Source organism: Thunnus maccoyii, chromosome 1 (genome assembly GCF_910596095.1).
Source record: "Thunnus maccoyii chromosome 1, fThuMac1.1, whole genome shotgun sequence".
NCBI lineage: Eukaryota > Metazoa > Chordata > Actinopteri > Scombriformes > Scombridae > Thunnus > Thunnus maccoyii.
In genome coordinates, this window is record NC_056533.1 from 7,104,814 (window position 1) to 7,120,689 (window position 15,876).

At 41.7% G+C, this 15,876-nt stretch overlaps 1 protein-coding gene across 1 annotated transcript in view; it reads right to left on the bottom strand.

The window, feature by feature from the left end:
* Positions 1-15,762, bottom strand: part of mmp15b (matrix metallopeptidase 15b) — a 29,822-nt gene extending 14,060 nt beyond the window's left edge. The window contains exons 1-6 of the mRNA XM_042411807.1: positions 15,637-15,762; positions 5,600-5,748; positions 5,180-5,302; positions 4,600-4,907; positions 571-732; positions 103-299 (exon numbers count right to left, since the gene is read on the bottom strand). Of these exons, the coding sequence (XP_042267741.1) occupies positions 103-299; positions 571-732; positions 4,600-4,907; positions 5,180-5,302; positions 5,600-5,748; positions 15,637-15,759 (1,062 nt within the window). The 5' untranslated portion in view covers positions 15,760-15,762. The remainder of the gene's footprint in view (positions 1-102; positions 300-570; positions 733-4,599; positions 4,908-5,179; positions 5,303-5,599; positions 5,749-15,636) is intronic.
* Positions 15,763-15,876: the final 114 nt, after the last annotated feature.

Consider the following 15,876-nt stretch of genomic DNA (forward strand, 5'->3'; position numbering starts at 1 on the left):
AACATATCTCCTCTAATGTCCTCTGCTCATAACTTAACTCAAGCTAGCAGGCTGTGGCTTCACTTAAAAATATCCCTATTTCCAGATCCTCAGCCCCTTTACCTTGAAAACAAACATCTCTCCTCGGAGCACAGCAACTGTATCAAAGTTGCCTTCACAGATATTGGGTCCATAGTGATCCGGTCTGTCAGTGGTCCTGGGACGGTCGGGTTGCCGAGGGGGAGTCTGAGGTGGCCTGGGCTCCGGGCGACGGGGTATCACTGTGGGCAAGGCCTGGGTTGGGCCACTGTCTGGTTGACCTGCAGGGAGACATAAACAGAGTGAATGACACTTATTTAACCACAATATGCATGGTGACAAGATATAGAATTAGATTAATTCATCTTTACATGGGGTTTGTTGATAATAGCAAAACTGGTGGTGACTTTCTTATTGAAATAAAATGCAGAAAACCTACTTTTACAAAAAAAGTGTACAAATCACACATTCATGTCGGCATTTAACACCCTGCAATGATTATACTTGCTGGATACCAAAAGGGGCATCCAAAAAATATCCAAAACATGCTACCATAGATCTGCTGAATGCCCCGCCGGTCGTCCTCAGGCAGCTGGAAGTTCTCAGTCTCCATCCATTGATAAAAGGGAGCCATGATGGCCAGGGGGTTGTTGGAGTGCTCTAAACCCAGGGCGTGGCCAAGCTCGTGGACTGCTACCAGGAAGAGGTCATTACCTGTAAAGATATGATGGAGCAAAGAGAAAAGTTAGGGGATAGACAGTTTGGACAATATACTTCTTTTTTGAACACTTTATTTTTTGAGAGGGGTTATCTGTACAGAATGAGAAAGAAAGAATCCACGTTTCCCTCTGCAGGCAGCAGAAAGTCCTTTTTTTATCTATGCAGTGCATGGGTAAGAATGCCTCATCATTGTTCTCTCCCACTTATGATGTCAAAATAAATCTCCAAAGATCAGACCCATAAATCACAGATAGGCACGCTAATGATCGCTGATATCAATCAGCATACATGACCAATCAAGGGCTGCTGTTGTCCACTGCCACTGTGACAATTACACATTGACAAGGAAACAACACAGCTGTGACACACTGACCACTGCATCAACTTCCTCTCTGCACAAAAGACTTCTTACAGATTTTTCTTTTTTAGAAAAGTACAAACAAAGAAAACCTGGTTTAGAGTTGACCAACATATTCCTATAGGGGCATCTCTGATGTGGATCCAGCACAGTAGGGTACTTCCCCTCAGTAAATACCTCTTTGTTGCACTGCTCTGCTCTGGGTGAACTATGAACTTGCTAGCCATTTTGTCTGGCCTGATGGCACATGCTGATTGGTCAGATTGGTGCCAATGACATAATGCTGTTGGGAGACTGGGACTTGGTGATGTCACTGCTGTGCATGCAGAGGAAAAAGAGATGCTCCGGATGCATGTCCTTGTGCATGTCTTCATTTCCTCTTTGCAGCACACACACACAAACAAACACACACACAGATACACACAATTCATCTCCCCCACCCCCGTCTATAATTTCAGAGTCACATGAATGTCCTCATGGCATGCTAAGCTGCAGCTAACACTCGAGGAGAGAAAACAGCAGAGGGCAAGATAGAGCGCTAGAGATAGCTGAGGAGGAAGAAAGAGAGAGTGTGTGTACTGCAAGTAGATAAAGAGACCTTTGTGAGGTAACCGTGACAACCATTCAGTTTGACAGAGAAAAGCAACGGTAAACTTCAAACGTCTTAGCGAAGTTAGAAGTTCAACCAATGCATCCAATGCTAATTCTGACTCCCCTACACACACATTTAATCATTCAAATCCTATTTCTGCTCTCTGAAGCTTTGTTCACTTGTTTACCACAATTCACATCTCATTCATCAGCAACGAAGGAGACTCCCAGTGAGGGAAATGCACACTAAAGCAGCACCCTGACAACCAGAATGCACTCTCCAAGTTTGCTCTGCTTTTTTCCAGTGACTTACTCACATTAGTCTCATCTGATCACAAAGAACCACAAAGGTTTCTGACCTTTTAAAGCTACTGGCCGGCAGCATTTCATCCATGTCAGGTGTGTTTGAGGGATTTGTGGATGAAGTGTAAAAGCGTTTTTTTTTGTTAGAGCATCTGTGCACAGTGTGATTAATCACACTGTGCGTCACAAGGTTTACATGAAAAAGTTTAGCCCCATGCAACTGTTATTCACTGAGAAATTTAACTGAGGTCAGAGAAAGGGAAAGCTGCAAAGAATGAAATGGGTGTGTGCTTTTACTGTCTATCGCTGTCATATAATTTTTTTTATGTGTAGCTATTGATTCCTGGGCTAGAGTCTGGTTTTTTTTTAGAACCTTATTTATTCAGGGAAGTTTGAGCAGGAGGAAGCCTCTCTTTAGTAGGAACGCCCTGATCACATTTACACAGTTAAACATTCCCACCTAGAAGCTGCCCAGTACAACCACAGTCTGATCTGCTGCCACTGTGCAGCTCCACTGGAGCAGTTGAGGTGAAGAGCCTTGCTCAAGGGCACCTCAGTATCAATGAGGGATTGGTGGTAATGAACCGTCCAGGGATTGATACGACCACCTTCTGGTCACAAGCTTGCTTCTCTAACCTTTAAGCCATGACAGTTTGACCTCTGACCTCCATGAGAATGGAGGTCAGAGGTCAGTGCTGATTCTCTTTCATGGTCAAGGATATTTCAGCAGGGCAGAAGTGAAGCTTACTGGGGTTTGAACACGGTTCTTCAAGTTGAGGGACGGCCTTTCTTCTTACTTTATGCAATTCTTTTGTTTAATGTAAGATTAAGGTACAATCTATACTTTACTTTTTTAGGGCTAAAACAATTATTTGATTAGTTGATTGACAGAAAATGTATTAACAACAATTTTGATACTTTAAGCAGGTGATCAGGCAAAAGTGCTAATTTTCATCACCCTGGCCTCTGAGAGGTTGTAATTGACATTTTTCACAATTTTTTCTGGCATTTTATAGGAAAAATGATTAATCTTTTAATTGGAAAAATAATAGACAAATGTATCAATAATGAAAATTACTGCCTGTTCATTCAGGCTACAAGTAAATGAACAATGGTAGTTCTGTAAGAACTATTCTGCAATAAACAGGACCGTAAACATTTCATTAAAAATCTATAATGGACTTTTCCTTATTTCATTTATATAATTAAAAAAGGCATTCTTTAGCATATTCTGTGCTTTCCCTCCACCAGCTGCTGGATCAGTCTCCATAGGTTTACTTGCCTTAAAAGAAGACAAATTTCAAATTTTTCCCAACAGCGCAGAGCATTTAAGCAACTGTACAACTAAGAGCAGCAAAAATGCAGGACTTAAATGAAGGCTACATCTGTGAAAAGTTAGACTAGTTAGACATGTGTCAAACTAAAGCCAGACAAGATTGTAATTTGGTTGCACTTTGCTTTTAAGCAGTGTAAGTAGCGTGGTGCAACAAAGGGACCAGTCTACAGATCTCCCCGAGTGGAACACACTCCCACTTACTGTGGCATTCCACTGTCCCTGTGATCTGTCCTGCAGCACATCCCACACACAGCTGATCACACAGATACAGACACACACACACACACAAAGCTCAGCTGTCTGTGTCTGCTGTGTGTATGTAGATAACAGGGCAGGAAAGCCCATTGTCATAAAAAAGCCCTCTGGTCAGTGGGGTGGATTGGTGCACAGCGAGAAGAGGAACTATGAGGAGTCTTAAAAAAGAAGATCTCTTCTTAATCCTGTCTTCTGCACATTGTTAGTTTAGTGCTAGAGATTGGGGTTAAAAGCTGTAATTGGGCTCAGGGTTTTAATTAGAAGGAAGCCCTCAAATGTGTGTATGCTTGTGTGTGTGTCCAGTGCAGCATGTATGCACCATGGTGTAAGTACACTGATCACAGAGTCCATAGATTAGTGTGTCAGTACAAGGTCTTAGCTGTGTAATAGTGAGTACATTTTAGAACCATAAGGAGAAGCAGTTGGGGTAAAAACTGTGTGATGTCACAAAGTGTCGACTTTGAACTTTTACAGAGGTAAGTGGAGTGGTGGAGCCATGCCAACTCTGGTTAGGTGTGTACTAAAGCGATGGGGACAGCTGTTTGCAATCTGTTATATAGATCAATTAAAACCTCAACAACATGACATAACTTCAGTGCTGCCAACTGCTCATCAGCTGAACATTCACAGAAACAATCAAGGACTTTATATAGACTCAAAGCTCCATTTCCACCTGAAAAACGAGCAACGGACTCCCTCTCGACATCTGAGCCGTCTGTGTGGCTGCACACACGTAAACACAGACACACCAACTCAACTTGTGCTGCAAAACATCCACCCATCTGAAGCCACAATAGACTCTGAACTTGTTTAAAAAGATCTAAAAAACCCTCTCCTAGGAAGGTGTTAGCTTTAGATTATTGTGCTCGCAACATAGCTTTCTTCCCTGTTCCCTGTTGATTTCCGTTATGTTTCTAAATGGCATTTAGTTGCCTCTCATAAAAATTACGTCTGTCTCTAAAACACACAATGAAGTACACATTCCAAATTATACCAGCAACAACAATCCCCTTCCTACCTTGTAAATTCTGGTTTCCTATGGTCCACGGTTCATCTGAGTCAAAGTGTGTGTCCCCACCCATTCCAGGTCCAGGGAAGTAGGCATGGGCTAGGAACCCCCCCTCCCCATCAAAAGGAGAGCTGTCTCCATGAAAACCCGAGGCAAAGAAGATCATGATGTCAGGCTCCTTGCGGCGTCCATATTTGATCTCCTGGTAGGGGATTTCGTCAAAGGTCAATGGGGTGACACTCTCCCAGACTTTAAAGGCCCGCCGGATGGCCTCGTATGAATTATACTCTCCAATCTTAGGCGTGTAGTTCTGGATACTATGGGAACAAAAAGAACAATAGTTATAAAATGTGTAAGCAATTCAAAGTCTTAAAGAAGATAACAGCAGTTATATCTTAGTTCCAAAATTGTTTTGGGTTGAGCCAAATTGACACGTTTATCAGACCAGAGCCGAGCATGTATATCAAGTTTTGTACATAATATGAGTATTTAGAATTAATTCAGGTCACAACATGATGTTTTAAAGTAGCCACAAACAACAAAATAACACTCAGTCCATTGGTGGCACACTCGATTTCTTTTTTATCACCTGTACGTGAGGTGGCCTTTGTTCCATTTATGTCCGGTTAGGGCGTAGCGTTTCCGCCGCACGTTGGTTTTGATCTGGCCTCCAAACTTGTCAGGCACACCGCAGCGGGGTCTCCTCATGGCTCTGCAGGAATTGAAAGAGGAAGTGGGATGAGTGCGTGTTGCAAGGAAGGAATACCCACGAGAAGAGATGAAGGAAAGCATGACGATAAAAACTCCTACTTTCTCCTCTTGATGTTGTTGTGTACTTTTTTTTGTTCTTTAACTTAAAGAATACCCGTGAGCCGCCTAGTGCAGCCAGGCTACTGAGCATCTTCACAGGAGCAACATGCCTTGCTCAATGACAGTTGAACTAATCCTCATCCTTTCTCTGAGGTGTAAGTCTAAACGTATAGAAATGTCAAACTTAAATCTTGCTCACGTGATGGTTTGTGAGTCCATCTGTCCAGTGACCTCCAGGCCGTAGAACCGCTGCATGTCACTGACGGCATTGGACAGGATCTGAGCTGATCGCATGGTTGACATCTGTCTGTTGGCCTGGGGCAGGTAACCGTACATCCTCAGCCATGACTGGACACACATAGGAGGAAAAACATAAAGGAAGATGAATGAAGAACAAGTAGCATATGTTTGCACAATGTGAAATGAAGGAGTATAGTAAGTGTACAGTAGGAAAACAAAGCTCATTAGGTTAATTGAAGTACGAAATGAAAATTTACGATAAAAGCCTTTAATCAAAGCCGGCAAACGAGAACATTTTGATATAATCAAGAAGCAAATTATGACAGAAACAGATATTTTATGAGCATACAGGCAAAATTGTGCTGTGTACATCAGATAACAATGAACTGAAGCCAATAAACTGACATGACAGAGATACTCATATTTATTATTTGATCTTGAAGAAGAGGAATGTTACATCTGCTGTTTTACAGAAATGTTTTGTTTTCAAGAAAAGAAAGAAACTATATTATAAGATAATCATTTGTTTTGTGGGGGTTTTTTGTATTATTTTATTTTGCAGAATACAGGCACATGTTACAGGTCCAGACATCAACCCATTTTCTCTACCAGCTCATCAAAGTTGGGACAGGACACACACCAGACAGGTTGGCAGTCTCTCAAAGGGGTTAAACATGACGTTTTTGCACTGGATGAATTCTCATGCTTAAAATTAATTATTATAAATACAGACACATTAAATTTCTATTAGAGGAAATGTATACTACCGCTGCTTTGGGTTGCATGTAATGTTTTGTACATACAGTGAAAGGGAGGAGATCAGTACACTGTCAGGCCAGCTGTATCTGACTGTATCTGTGGGAGTGTGTAACAGGGAGGGCTGGTGGGGGTGGAGGTTAATGACAGACTTGAGGGAGAAAACGTGATACTTGACCCAATCACAGATGACGCAAAGTCTATCCCACCTGTTATATAGAAACCTAATATCACATGCACACACGCGCACACACACACAGGCACGCTTACATAGTGGGTTGTCTGAGATACTGGATATGCCTACACATGGATACACTCCCTATGGTGGTGCAGGGAATGTAAAAAGTGTGTGTGTGTGTGTGTGTGTGTGCATATAAGCGTGTCAGCGTCTGTGTGTGCAGCAGTTTACGCCCATCTTTCACAATGTAAAATACTTCTGATAAAGCTCTGTATTTACTCAACCACTCCTTTTAAAACCATGAAAACAAACCCAGCTCTCTCTGTCTTTTCTCTCCCCCAAACGTACATTCTATAAATATGAAACACTGTATATTATAAGAGCTGTAGTCACATATCTGTATGTGCTGCCCACAAAATTGGTTAAGTGTAGCCGGTAACCCGCCCCCACAATGTCCCCACAGCCCAATGAAAACAAATTGCAAAGCCGTGATTTACTCTGTTGACACTCCTGCCTGGGCGTCCTGCACTTGCTACAGAACTGTAAAATGACTGCATGTAACAAAAAGGTCAGATATGTGGACCTCCTCTGATGAGAGGAGTTATTATAAGGACGGCAACTGGCGATCATCATCGTTTAATCTGTTGATTATTTTCTCAATTAATCTATTAGTTGTTTGGTCTGTAAAATTGAGATGATGATGTCTTCAAATGTTCTGACCGACAGTCCACAACACAAAGATATTCAGTTTACTGTCATAGAGGACAGAAGAAACCAGAGAATATTCACATTTAAGAGGCTGGGATCAGAGAATTCCAGCTTCTCTGACTTTTTTTTCTTAAAAAATGACTCAAAACAATGAATCAATTATCAAAATATTATCAGCACCGAGCAACAGACATTAAAATAAAAGAACAGTTGGTCATATCAAACTTTAAAGTAAACTTTAACTCGGTGAACTCTTTGCTTCCCCACACTTCCTGACTGACAAAAAAAACTATATTCTGCCTGTGTGTCCTTCTTCCACCATTAGGCCAATCCTGACAGAGCTGCTGTGATTAATTATGAAGCGAACGCACAATGCCTGATCGATCAATCACTGTCTATCGCTGAGCTGAGTCTGACAGATCCTGATGGCACCTCATCATTTAGTAGATGACTACTGTCACCCATTAAATGTATGGCCTTTGTTGTGTGAATTAGTGCCTCTGCTCTTTTCCCCTGAAGGTTAAAAGTTTATATCCTAAAAATGCGTTGACAGCAGTAAAACGCTGCAGGAAAAATCAAGCTGTTCTATATGTTCATTAGCCAAAATATGTTTGTTACATGTTACATATTCATAAAAATATTTTTTTTAAAATATAGTGATATTTATGCAGAGTGATTCAGAGTGATAGTACGTGCACGTCAAAGGTGCAGTGCAGTGAGTCACACCTGAGGCCTCGTGTCTTTATCGTCTATCCACTGGCCATCAGGAGGTCAAGGATAAAGAGCAGAAGTTTTGGAGCCTGCAGGCTGTGGAGCACTTGGCCTGAGGAGCTCAAACCTTTAAAACCTGTTTCACCTCTGTGTCACTACCCCAAACACATTTGTACAGAAAAGCTGCTTCAGTAAGAGGTGAGGTTATTAGGTCTTTTGTTCCAGCACTTTTTTTCTATTTTTTCTATCATTTCTATTGTTATTTACACCTTTTATTTTATTTTGTATAGAACTGCAAAAAGAAGAATACCACTCAATGCTGTTTTCTTTCATTATTTCCTTTCTCTTTCTTATCTTCTGTTTCTGGCAGTGGTTGCACTGGCTGTAGCAGTTTTGTGTGTATCTGTATCTGTGTGTGTGTGTGTGTGTGTGTGTGTGTGTGTGTAGGAGCAGGAAGAGGCAGAGTGAAGGCTGAACTGGACATGACCCTGACCCACCTCTGCCTTTAGATAAGGAGGCTTCAAACACGTTGACACACAATCAAATACACACACACACTCAAGCACAAATATGCACTTCCTGAAACTATCTTAACTTTGTCCTATTCTCTCCCTCTGTTGCACGCACACACACACACGCACACACACACACAAAAACACAGTTGAGGAACAGATGGCAGTGTTCACAAAACACTCCTTTCATCTCTTTCAAGTGACTTCAGCTTACATTGGCTTCACTGTTACACAATACCGTAACTGCTGCTTTACTGAGGAGTTTTAAAAGCATCGATGTGATTTCCTTAGAACGACCGCCTCTGCATTCAACTGTTCTGTCAAAAACTGAAATGCAAATCATAATAAGTTAGTTTCCACTCGATGGGTTGAAGAAAATCAATTTCCTTAAATGACAAAAAAACATGTTCACAAGAGACAACAAATCTTTCAAGAACTGATTAGTGATGGGCAGTATTGATTTTCCTCTCATGTCGGCTAATGTTGCTCATATTTCATACTGTCTGGAGATAAAAAAACAAAGAAATGCTACTAATGGTCATCTAACCACAACACTGACACTGTGGGTATCTACAATTACAATTCATATCTGAATTTCAATAATAATAAAAAAAAAAGCTATTATTATGTGCAATCTCCAACATACATCTCCTCACATTCCAGCCATTTCCTCACTAGTCGTTGCTGCGGTGATGGGACTTTATGAAAAAGGGAAATGCCTTCCTGTCTGTTGATGTTTGTATCTTTGTGTGGTCTATGGGTGTGTGTATCTTAAAAACTCTTTCTCTGTCCCATCCCAGCAAGTATTTACAGCAGGCTGTAGTTGGGTACAAGGACAGAGCTGCAGTGCTGTTTGGAAGATCTATGGAGGCATATGAACCCCTGCCACCCCTCACCCCCCATCCTCTAAAATGGTAAAGTGCTTCAGTCTGGCCGCTCACCTTCCCTCATCAGCTGGGCTGAATACAAAATAAGTCTTAGACAACAGGAGGAATAGGGGAAGGCTTGTTTGTGTGTGTGTGTGTGTGTGTGTGTGTGTGTGTGTGTTAGTGTACGCTAGACCTCTTCTATTAAATGGTCTTTCAGAGAGTCCTTGAGCTTACCTGCCAAAACCAGACCCAGCAATATACAAGGAGTTGTAAAACCTGCCAGGAGTGTGAGTGTGAGTGTGTGTGTGTGTGTGTGACTCCACCACAATGTCAGCCAAGATACTAACAGAGCTTTTATTCCGAGGCTTGGTCTGCTGCCATCTCTTACCCCCCCCCCCCCCGCCCCCTTAAAGTCCTACCAAGAGGATGGATGAGTAAATGGAGGAGCGAGAGAGCAAGAGAGACGGACAGAGAGGAGGAAGGGAAGAATTTAATTTCTTCAATTTGAACATTTTATAACGTATACGGTGAGGTTAGAGTCAAAAAGATTAGAAGTGTCTCTTTTTTTTTTTTTTTTTTTTTGCATGTGAGACAATAATCCACACACATGATAGCCAATCACAGGGGAGCAAGGGGGGAAGCGGCTGGAATGTGAAGAGACGGCACGTTGCAGATTACATGGATACAAAGAGGATATGGATTGAGGAAGTTGTCTAGTTATGTGCTGCAATAAGCCACTTATTATCCCACCCCTCACCACTTTTACTCCGCTTTAGCCACAAGTAGCTGTTGCGGACTCTTTGCTTTGTCCCCGCACAACCTGTCTCTTATCGTGTCCGTGTGTCTTTCTGCGCTCTCTCATCCTCTTTTGCTCATATTCGCAAGTTTTTTTCTCACAAGCTCTCACAGCTCCCTCTCTCTAGACAAGAGGGTCCATTGTATTTCCTAAGATGCCTCCGAGTCCCAGGCCCAGCATGCCTGTGTGTACAGTGTGTGTGTGTGTGTGTCCCAGTTAGAGAACAGCTGTCACATTCAGCCATCACATGCTGCACAGCTGAGGCTGGCCGCTACCGTCCCCGTCAACTTTCTCTCGCCATCTTTGTCTTTTCTTTCCATCTCTCATATATAACTCCATCATATTTTTTTCTTCTGGTGGTTGCTGTGACATTTCTCTTTTTCAATCTAAATCTCTCAGATTCTTGTCACACACACACACACACACACACACACACACACACGTAGATAATCCCTCTCTTTCCCCTCATTCTTCTAACCTCCCACTTCATCATTTTTGTCCAGACAGAGTAGGAGTTGAAGTCTCAGAGTTGTCTCAGCCAAGTCAAACTCTACAGTAGATGTATTTAATGTAGTTCCAACACTTTATGGATTTGTTTAACAGATGCATGGTCCTTTGATATGTTGATTTTGTTGATCAAGACTCACTCTGTCTTCCTCTGCCTGTCCTCCACCTTCAAGAAATAGACTTTATGTGCTATTTTCTGCTCACACATGAATGTTTCTTCAATCCCTGTTCAGACTGTGCAATGTGCTTTTTGAAAAACGTCATCATCCACACAGATATGACCGACTGTGACTTCATAAAAGCAGCGTTTCATTCCCCTGTCATTAAGTTTAGTTGTTAGTTAAGACAGATCAGTGGGCCAATCGACAATCAGGCAGCATGACTAGTCATCAAGTAACACTTAGAGTCTCATTTTAATCTAACGGATATGAGATATTTTAACATAAGCTAACAATGCATACACTTCCTATCTGTCCTGCCAGTTCACATTAAAATCATATGAACTAGTCAGATGGAGAGCTACAGGCAGACAGGTGCTCGTTATAATTTCCTCCAAGGCAACACAACAACATCAGCATGGAACAAGCATCCTGACCACTGACATTAAAATTTATAGGCCTAAGTGCATATACTCATAAGCATGTAATGAAAAATAAGTGACCAGACGGCCTGAAAAATTCGGGATAGCTCGAATCATGAACAGTTGTCCCGAATCCCGAACCCTGTCCTGTTTCTCACCGAAATTAGACTAAACCAAAGTTTTGCTTAGCGTAGCAGCAGGCAGCCACAGAGGAGTGATCTGAGATGTGTGTCATGCAGACAGATGTGATAGGCACCGCACTGATGAAATGGATAAAACAAAATGGATTTTATGTCACTATTTACACACTGTTCCAGACAACACAGTCACTGTGTTTCTTTTTCTTAATGACAGACAGTTGACTCCATGAACAAAAATGATACATTTTAGCGTCGAGTTTTGATTTTCATAAGTTTTATTGTTCATTAACACGATTCACAAATGGATTGTGGCCGCTGCAGCACCATGAATTGCACATCATTTGCAGCGACATTCCCATAAAGTTTGCAGCTGAGTGCAATTTGCCCTTGTTTTGCATCTGTTTGAGTGAGTGGAGCAGTTTACAGTGTTTCAGACTTTTCTCCATATTTCTCTATATATCTCCACAAAACCTCAAATTGCATGTATTTAATTAACAGAGATATGCACACACACACACAGCTCTCCACAATCACAAACCAACTTTCATGTATTTTGCTTCTGTTAGTTCTCTAGTATTTCACATCTCTAACATTATCTACTGAAAAGGCAAATGTCAAAATACAGCGATGAATGTGACTCAGGCAGGTCTGAAGAGTGTTAAATTAATGTCTGAATCTTACAATAATCTTACAATAACGTTGTTTCAGTGTCAGTGAATGTATCAAGGATTTCGAGGAAACATCAGTACTGATGTTCTGTTAGTTGCCCACAGCTGGCTGTGTGTCACAGCTGGCTGCAGCATCACACAGTAGCTGAAACGATAAGTGCGTCTCCAAACTGAGAAAGAGGCTGTGTGCATTTACACACGCAGCACAGCAGCACAGCAGCACAGCAGCGGTAACTTCATTAACACTGGATCTGTCAGGATCTGACGGTCATTAATGTTCTGTGTTGTGCTACACATCCACACAGATCAGCTGTTACACACAGATTCCAGGTTTATACAGTGGGATTGTTTGTAATAAAGTAGCCTTTATGGATGAATCCTGAGCTCCATCAGTGCTGTCAGGACATTTTTATTTTTACGTAGCCTAAGCTAAGCCTACCATCCCATACCTACATGATCCCGCCCCCAATATCTGACTGAAGATTCCCCCCTTGATATCATTCAATATCAATTCAATGTCATTCAAGCCGCACAAGGTTGATTTGAAGAAAGAGAGATAGAGAGCGAGATTGCTTCAGTTACCACCAACCCTCTGAAGATGCTAATAATTTCACTCTAACTGTGTGTGGCTATTAGCGCTGGTCTCTGTGAATTAGACTGTTTTTGCAATGAGGCTCATTTGCTATTCGCACCAAACATAGCATGCTCCTTTGCAAATAGCAAAGAAGCATCGAGATGCTATTTGCTTGGCAGTGTAGTTTGTGGTGCACTTCACCCTTTGCGGGAGCTTTGTGAATTACACGGTTTATTTTTGTCTAATTTGTGCAGGTTTAGCAGCCACAATAGCTGCGCAATCCTTTTGTGAATCCACCCCTGACTGTAATGTACTGTAGACCACACCCACTATGGTCACATGACCACACCCACCCATCCCAACTCCCCTGTCCTGAATTTTACCCATTCTCACCTGGTCACCTCAGTGAAAACTGATGCAGCTTCTAAATAAAAGCAGTCCTACAACTATCACACTGTTTCAATCATTTCACTTTTAATGATCGTCTACTTGTTATAATGAAACACTCATGCACTTTAAAATGACAGGTTTTCAAGAGGACAGTCCCTTGCGCCTGTCAAAACGCTTTGTAATATGTTGATGTTATTAAGTAAATAGCTCTCCAGTAAAATAAACACAGAGGGAGACAAAAAATATTTCTTGAAAATCATGGACATTCATTTCTTTGCAACAACATCTTAGATTTTCACCAGAACATCCTGTTAGGGAAGCTGTCAAGCCTTTCTTCTCCAGTCAGTTGTGCAGCCCAAATTTACTTCTGCTTGAACAGTAACCATCAATAAAGTAGGACAGCATTGTGTCCAAGGTGCACAGAAGCACTATATTTTTCGGAGAGATCCTTGTGTAGAGCATTCATGTATACACACTAAATGTGACGCTGTCTGTATTTCCGCTCGTTGACTCTGCAGGAAGTGAAGACTGCAGAAGTAGTGATTGAGAGTTTATAACTTTGCTGAAAACTTTAGCCAAAATATGAGATATTTGTGTCTTGTTATGTTTGTGCCGAATAAAACTTGCAAGACTTTTCTTTGTTTGAGCTGATATTCATCTTCTGGCCTTCAGTCAGTTTGTTCCTGACATTTATTCAGTCATTTCTCCGCTGTGGTACCGGATGAACAGTAAGAGACAGTGTTAATTGTTTTATCTTGTGCTTCTACCTAAGCGCTCATGTTCATAACGTCTTTTCTGCACAGTTGGCGGTCTGAGGGTCGGGTTCGGGCGGTTGATTGATGCATATTTTTGCAGGTCAGGCTCTCATAACGAGTCGGGTGAGTGCAGGTATTAAAAATCTCTGACCCACGCATCACCACTAGACAATGTCATACATGCTACGACGACTTCTTTCATGAGCAGCTCAGCTTTTACGTTTTTGGTTTGTTTTTTTTTTGTTTGTTTGTTTTTTTCAACACAAATACCGTCATATACTGTATACCCTGGTGAAATGTCAGGAAGGTATGAAAAAAAAGATACCGCCCGAGCCTAAATGCAATTGTTACTCTTTCAGCTGACACACATTTGGCAACAAGTGTTTAGGAATTGCTCATCAGTCCACGCATTGTGTAAACCCTCTGTCTCTTGTCTCAGTAAAACACATTGGCACATGCAAACACACTCACACACACACACACACACACACACTACAACTATGTTAATACCCCATCAGAATGTGTTGTAACCTGACTGGCAACCAGACCCCCCCCGGTCACTGACTTTGGTAATGCAAGCTCACCTCTAATGACCGGGAGATCTGTGTCTGTCTGTGTCTCTCTCTGTCAAACAACACACAAAAACAGCATCAACAGCTCTACCACTAATCACCTGCTTATTGGTATAAGGTTCGCTCTTATCTCGTTAATTGTCCCACAAAACAAACAAATGTGCTGGATAGAAGCTGGACTGGTGTAACAAGAACAAAAGGGGGCTGGTTCTTTACATTTTGGCACACTTTGGCGTCTCCACACTTAAGTAAACACAGAATAAATGTGTATGAGTGTCCTTGGCGGTTAAGGGGTCAGAGAAAAAAAAAACATTTTAAGCATGACAAAGAATAACTGGACAAGAGGAAACACCCAACTGGGCATGTTGATTCTGGTCTGTATTGTGATGATTACTCAAATAAACAAGTTTGATTCCAAATAGTTCATCTAAATAATGGCTCCTGAAGTTAAAATCAGTGTCCATGAGTATTAGTGTAATGCTTTACTTTTGTGTGTGTCTGTCCATTTACCTACGTTTGGGGGACTGGGTTCCTAGATTATAGCACAGGTATTATTTAAAAAGGGTCCAGAGACCACGAAGGGTCTTTGAGATGGTGTGATGGATGGTGGCCAGAAGAACAAAACATCTTACCTAAAACATGTCCTACTGAAAGAGGTGGTGTGACAGGGGGATGATACATTGTGAATTGTCACGAGAAGATTTTTGGAACCATTGTATGTTTAGATACACCTGCAGTGCAAAAGATCTTGTTTTTATAGACTGTACACCTGCCTGTTAACATACTTTGCTAACCAAATATAACAAACATACAAAATAAAGTAATTGATATGAGTAATATAAAGCAGGTGTTGTACACCGGACAGATTGCCTCAATTCTGATTGGCTGGGTCACGTTTGAAGCTATTGCATAGGTACAGTCATGCCTTCATGTCGGTTAATTAAATTGGCAAACACAAAAATTACCATTCACAACAAAAATTCTCATAGCAGCTATAAACTTAACTATGAGGAATTATATTTCTCACCAGAAGAATAGCATATGAACAGCACTGTTATGTGGTTATTTGAGTTTATCTGACACGAGCAAGGGCTGCGGTACTGTTTGCTTCCACAGTGAACTAACTAACTCCACGTCTTTCAGTCATTTCTGAAGAGTGCAGAGATAAAGTTTAATTTACTTCGATATTTAAGAGTCACTTCTACCCTCTGCTGCTTCTGAGTTGGTTTCTGTCAGTAAGTAAGGAGCAATCTTGTGTATGTCGGTTTTTTTGTTTTTACCTCTGCGTTGAAAGTGCTATCATCCTCCGCTCCACGAGCCCCGAGCGCGCACAGCCACAGCGCGAGGAGGGTCCGTCTCCAGAGCAACCAGAGGCAGCTGTCCCGCGAGGAGGAGGCCATCATGGTCCGCGGCGTAATACGACGTTATATGTCTTTTTGTGAGTTTTCTCTCGTGCTATTGCTGCTTTACGAGGTAAAAGACCAAATGAAAAGCTGTAATAAAACTAGCTAAATGCGCCT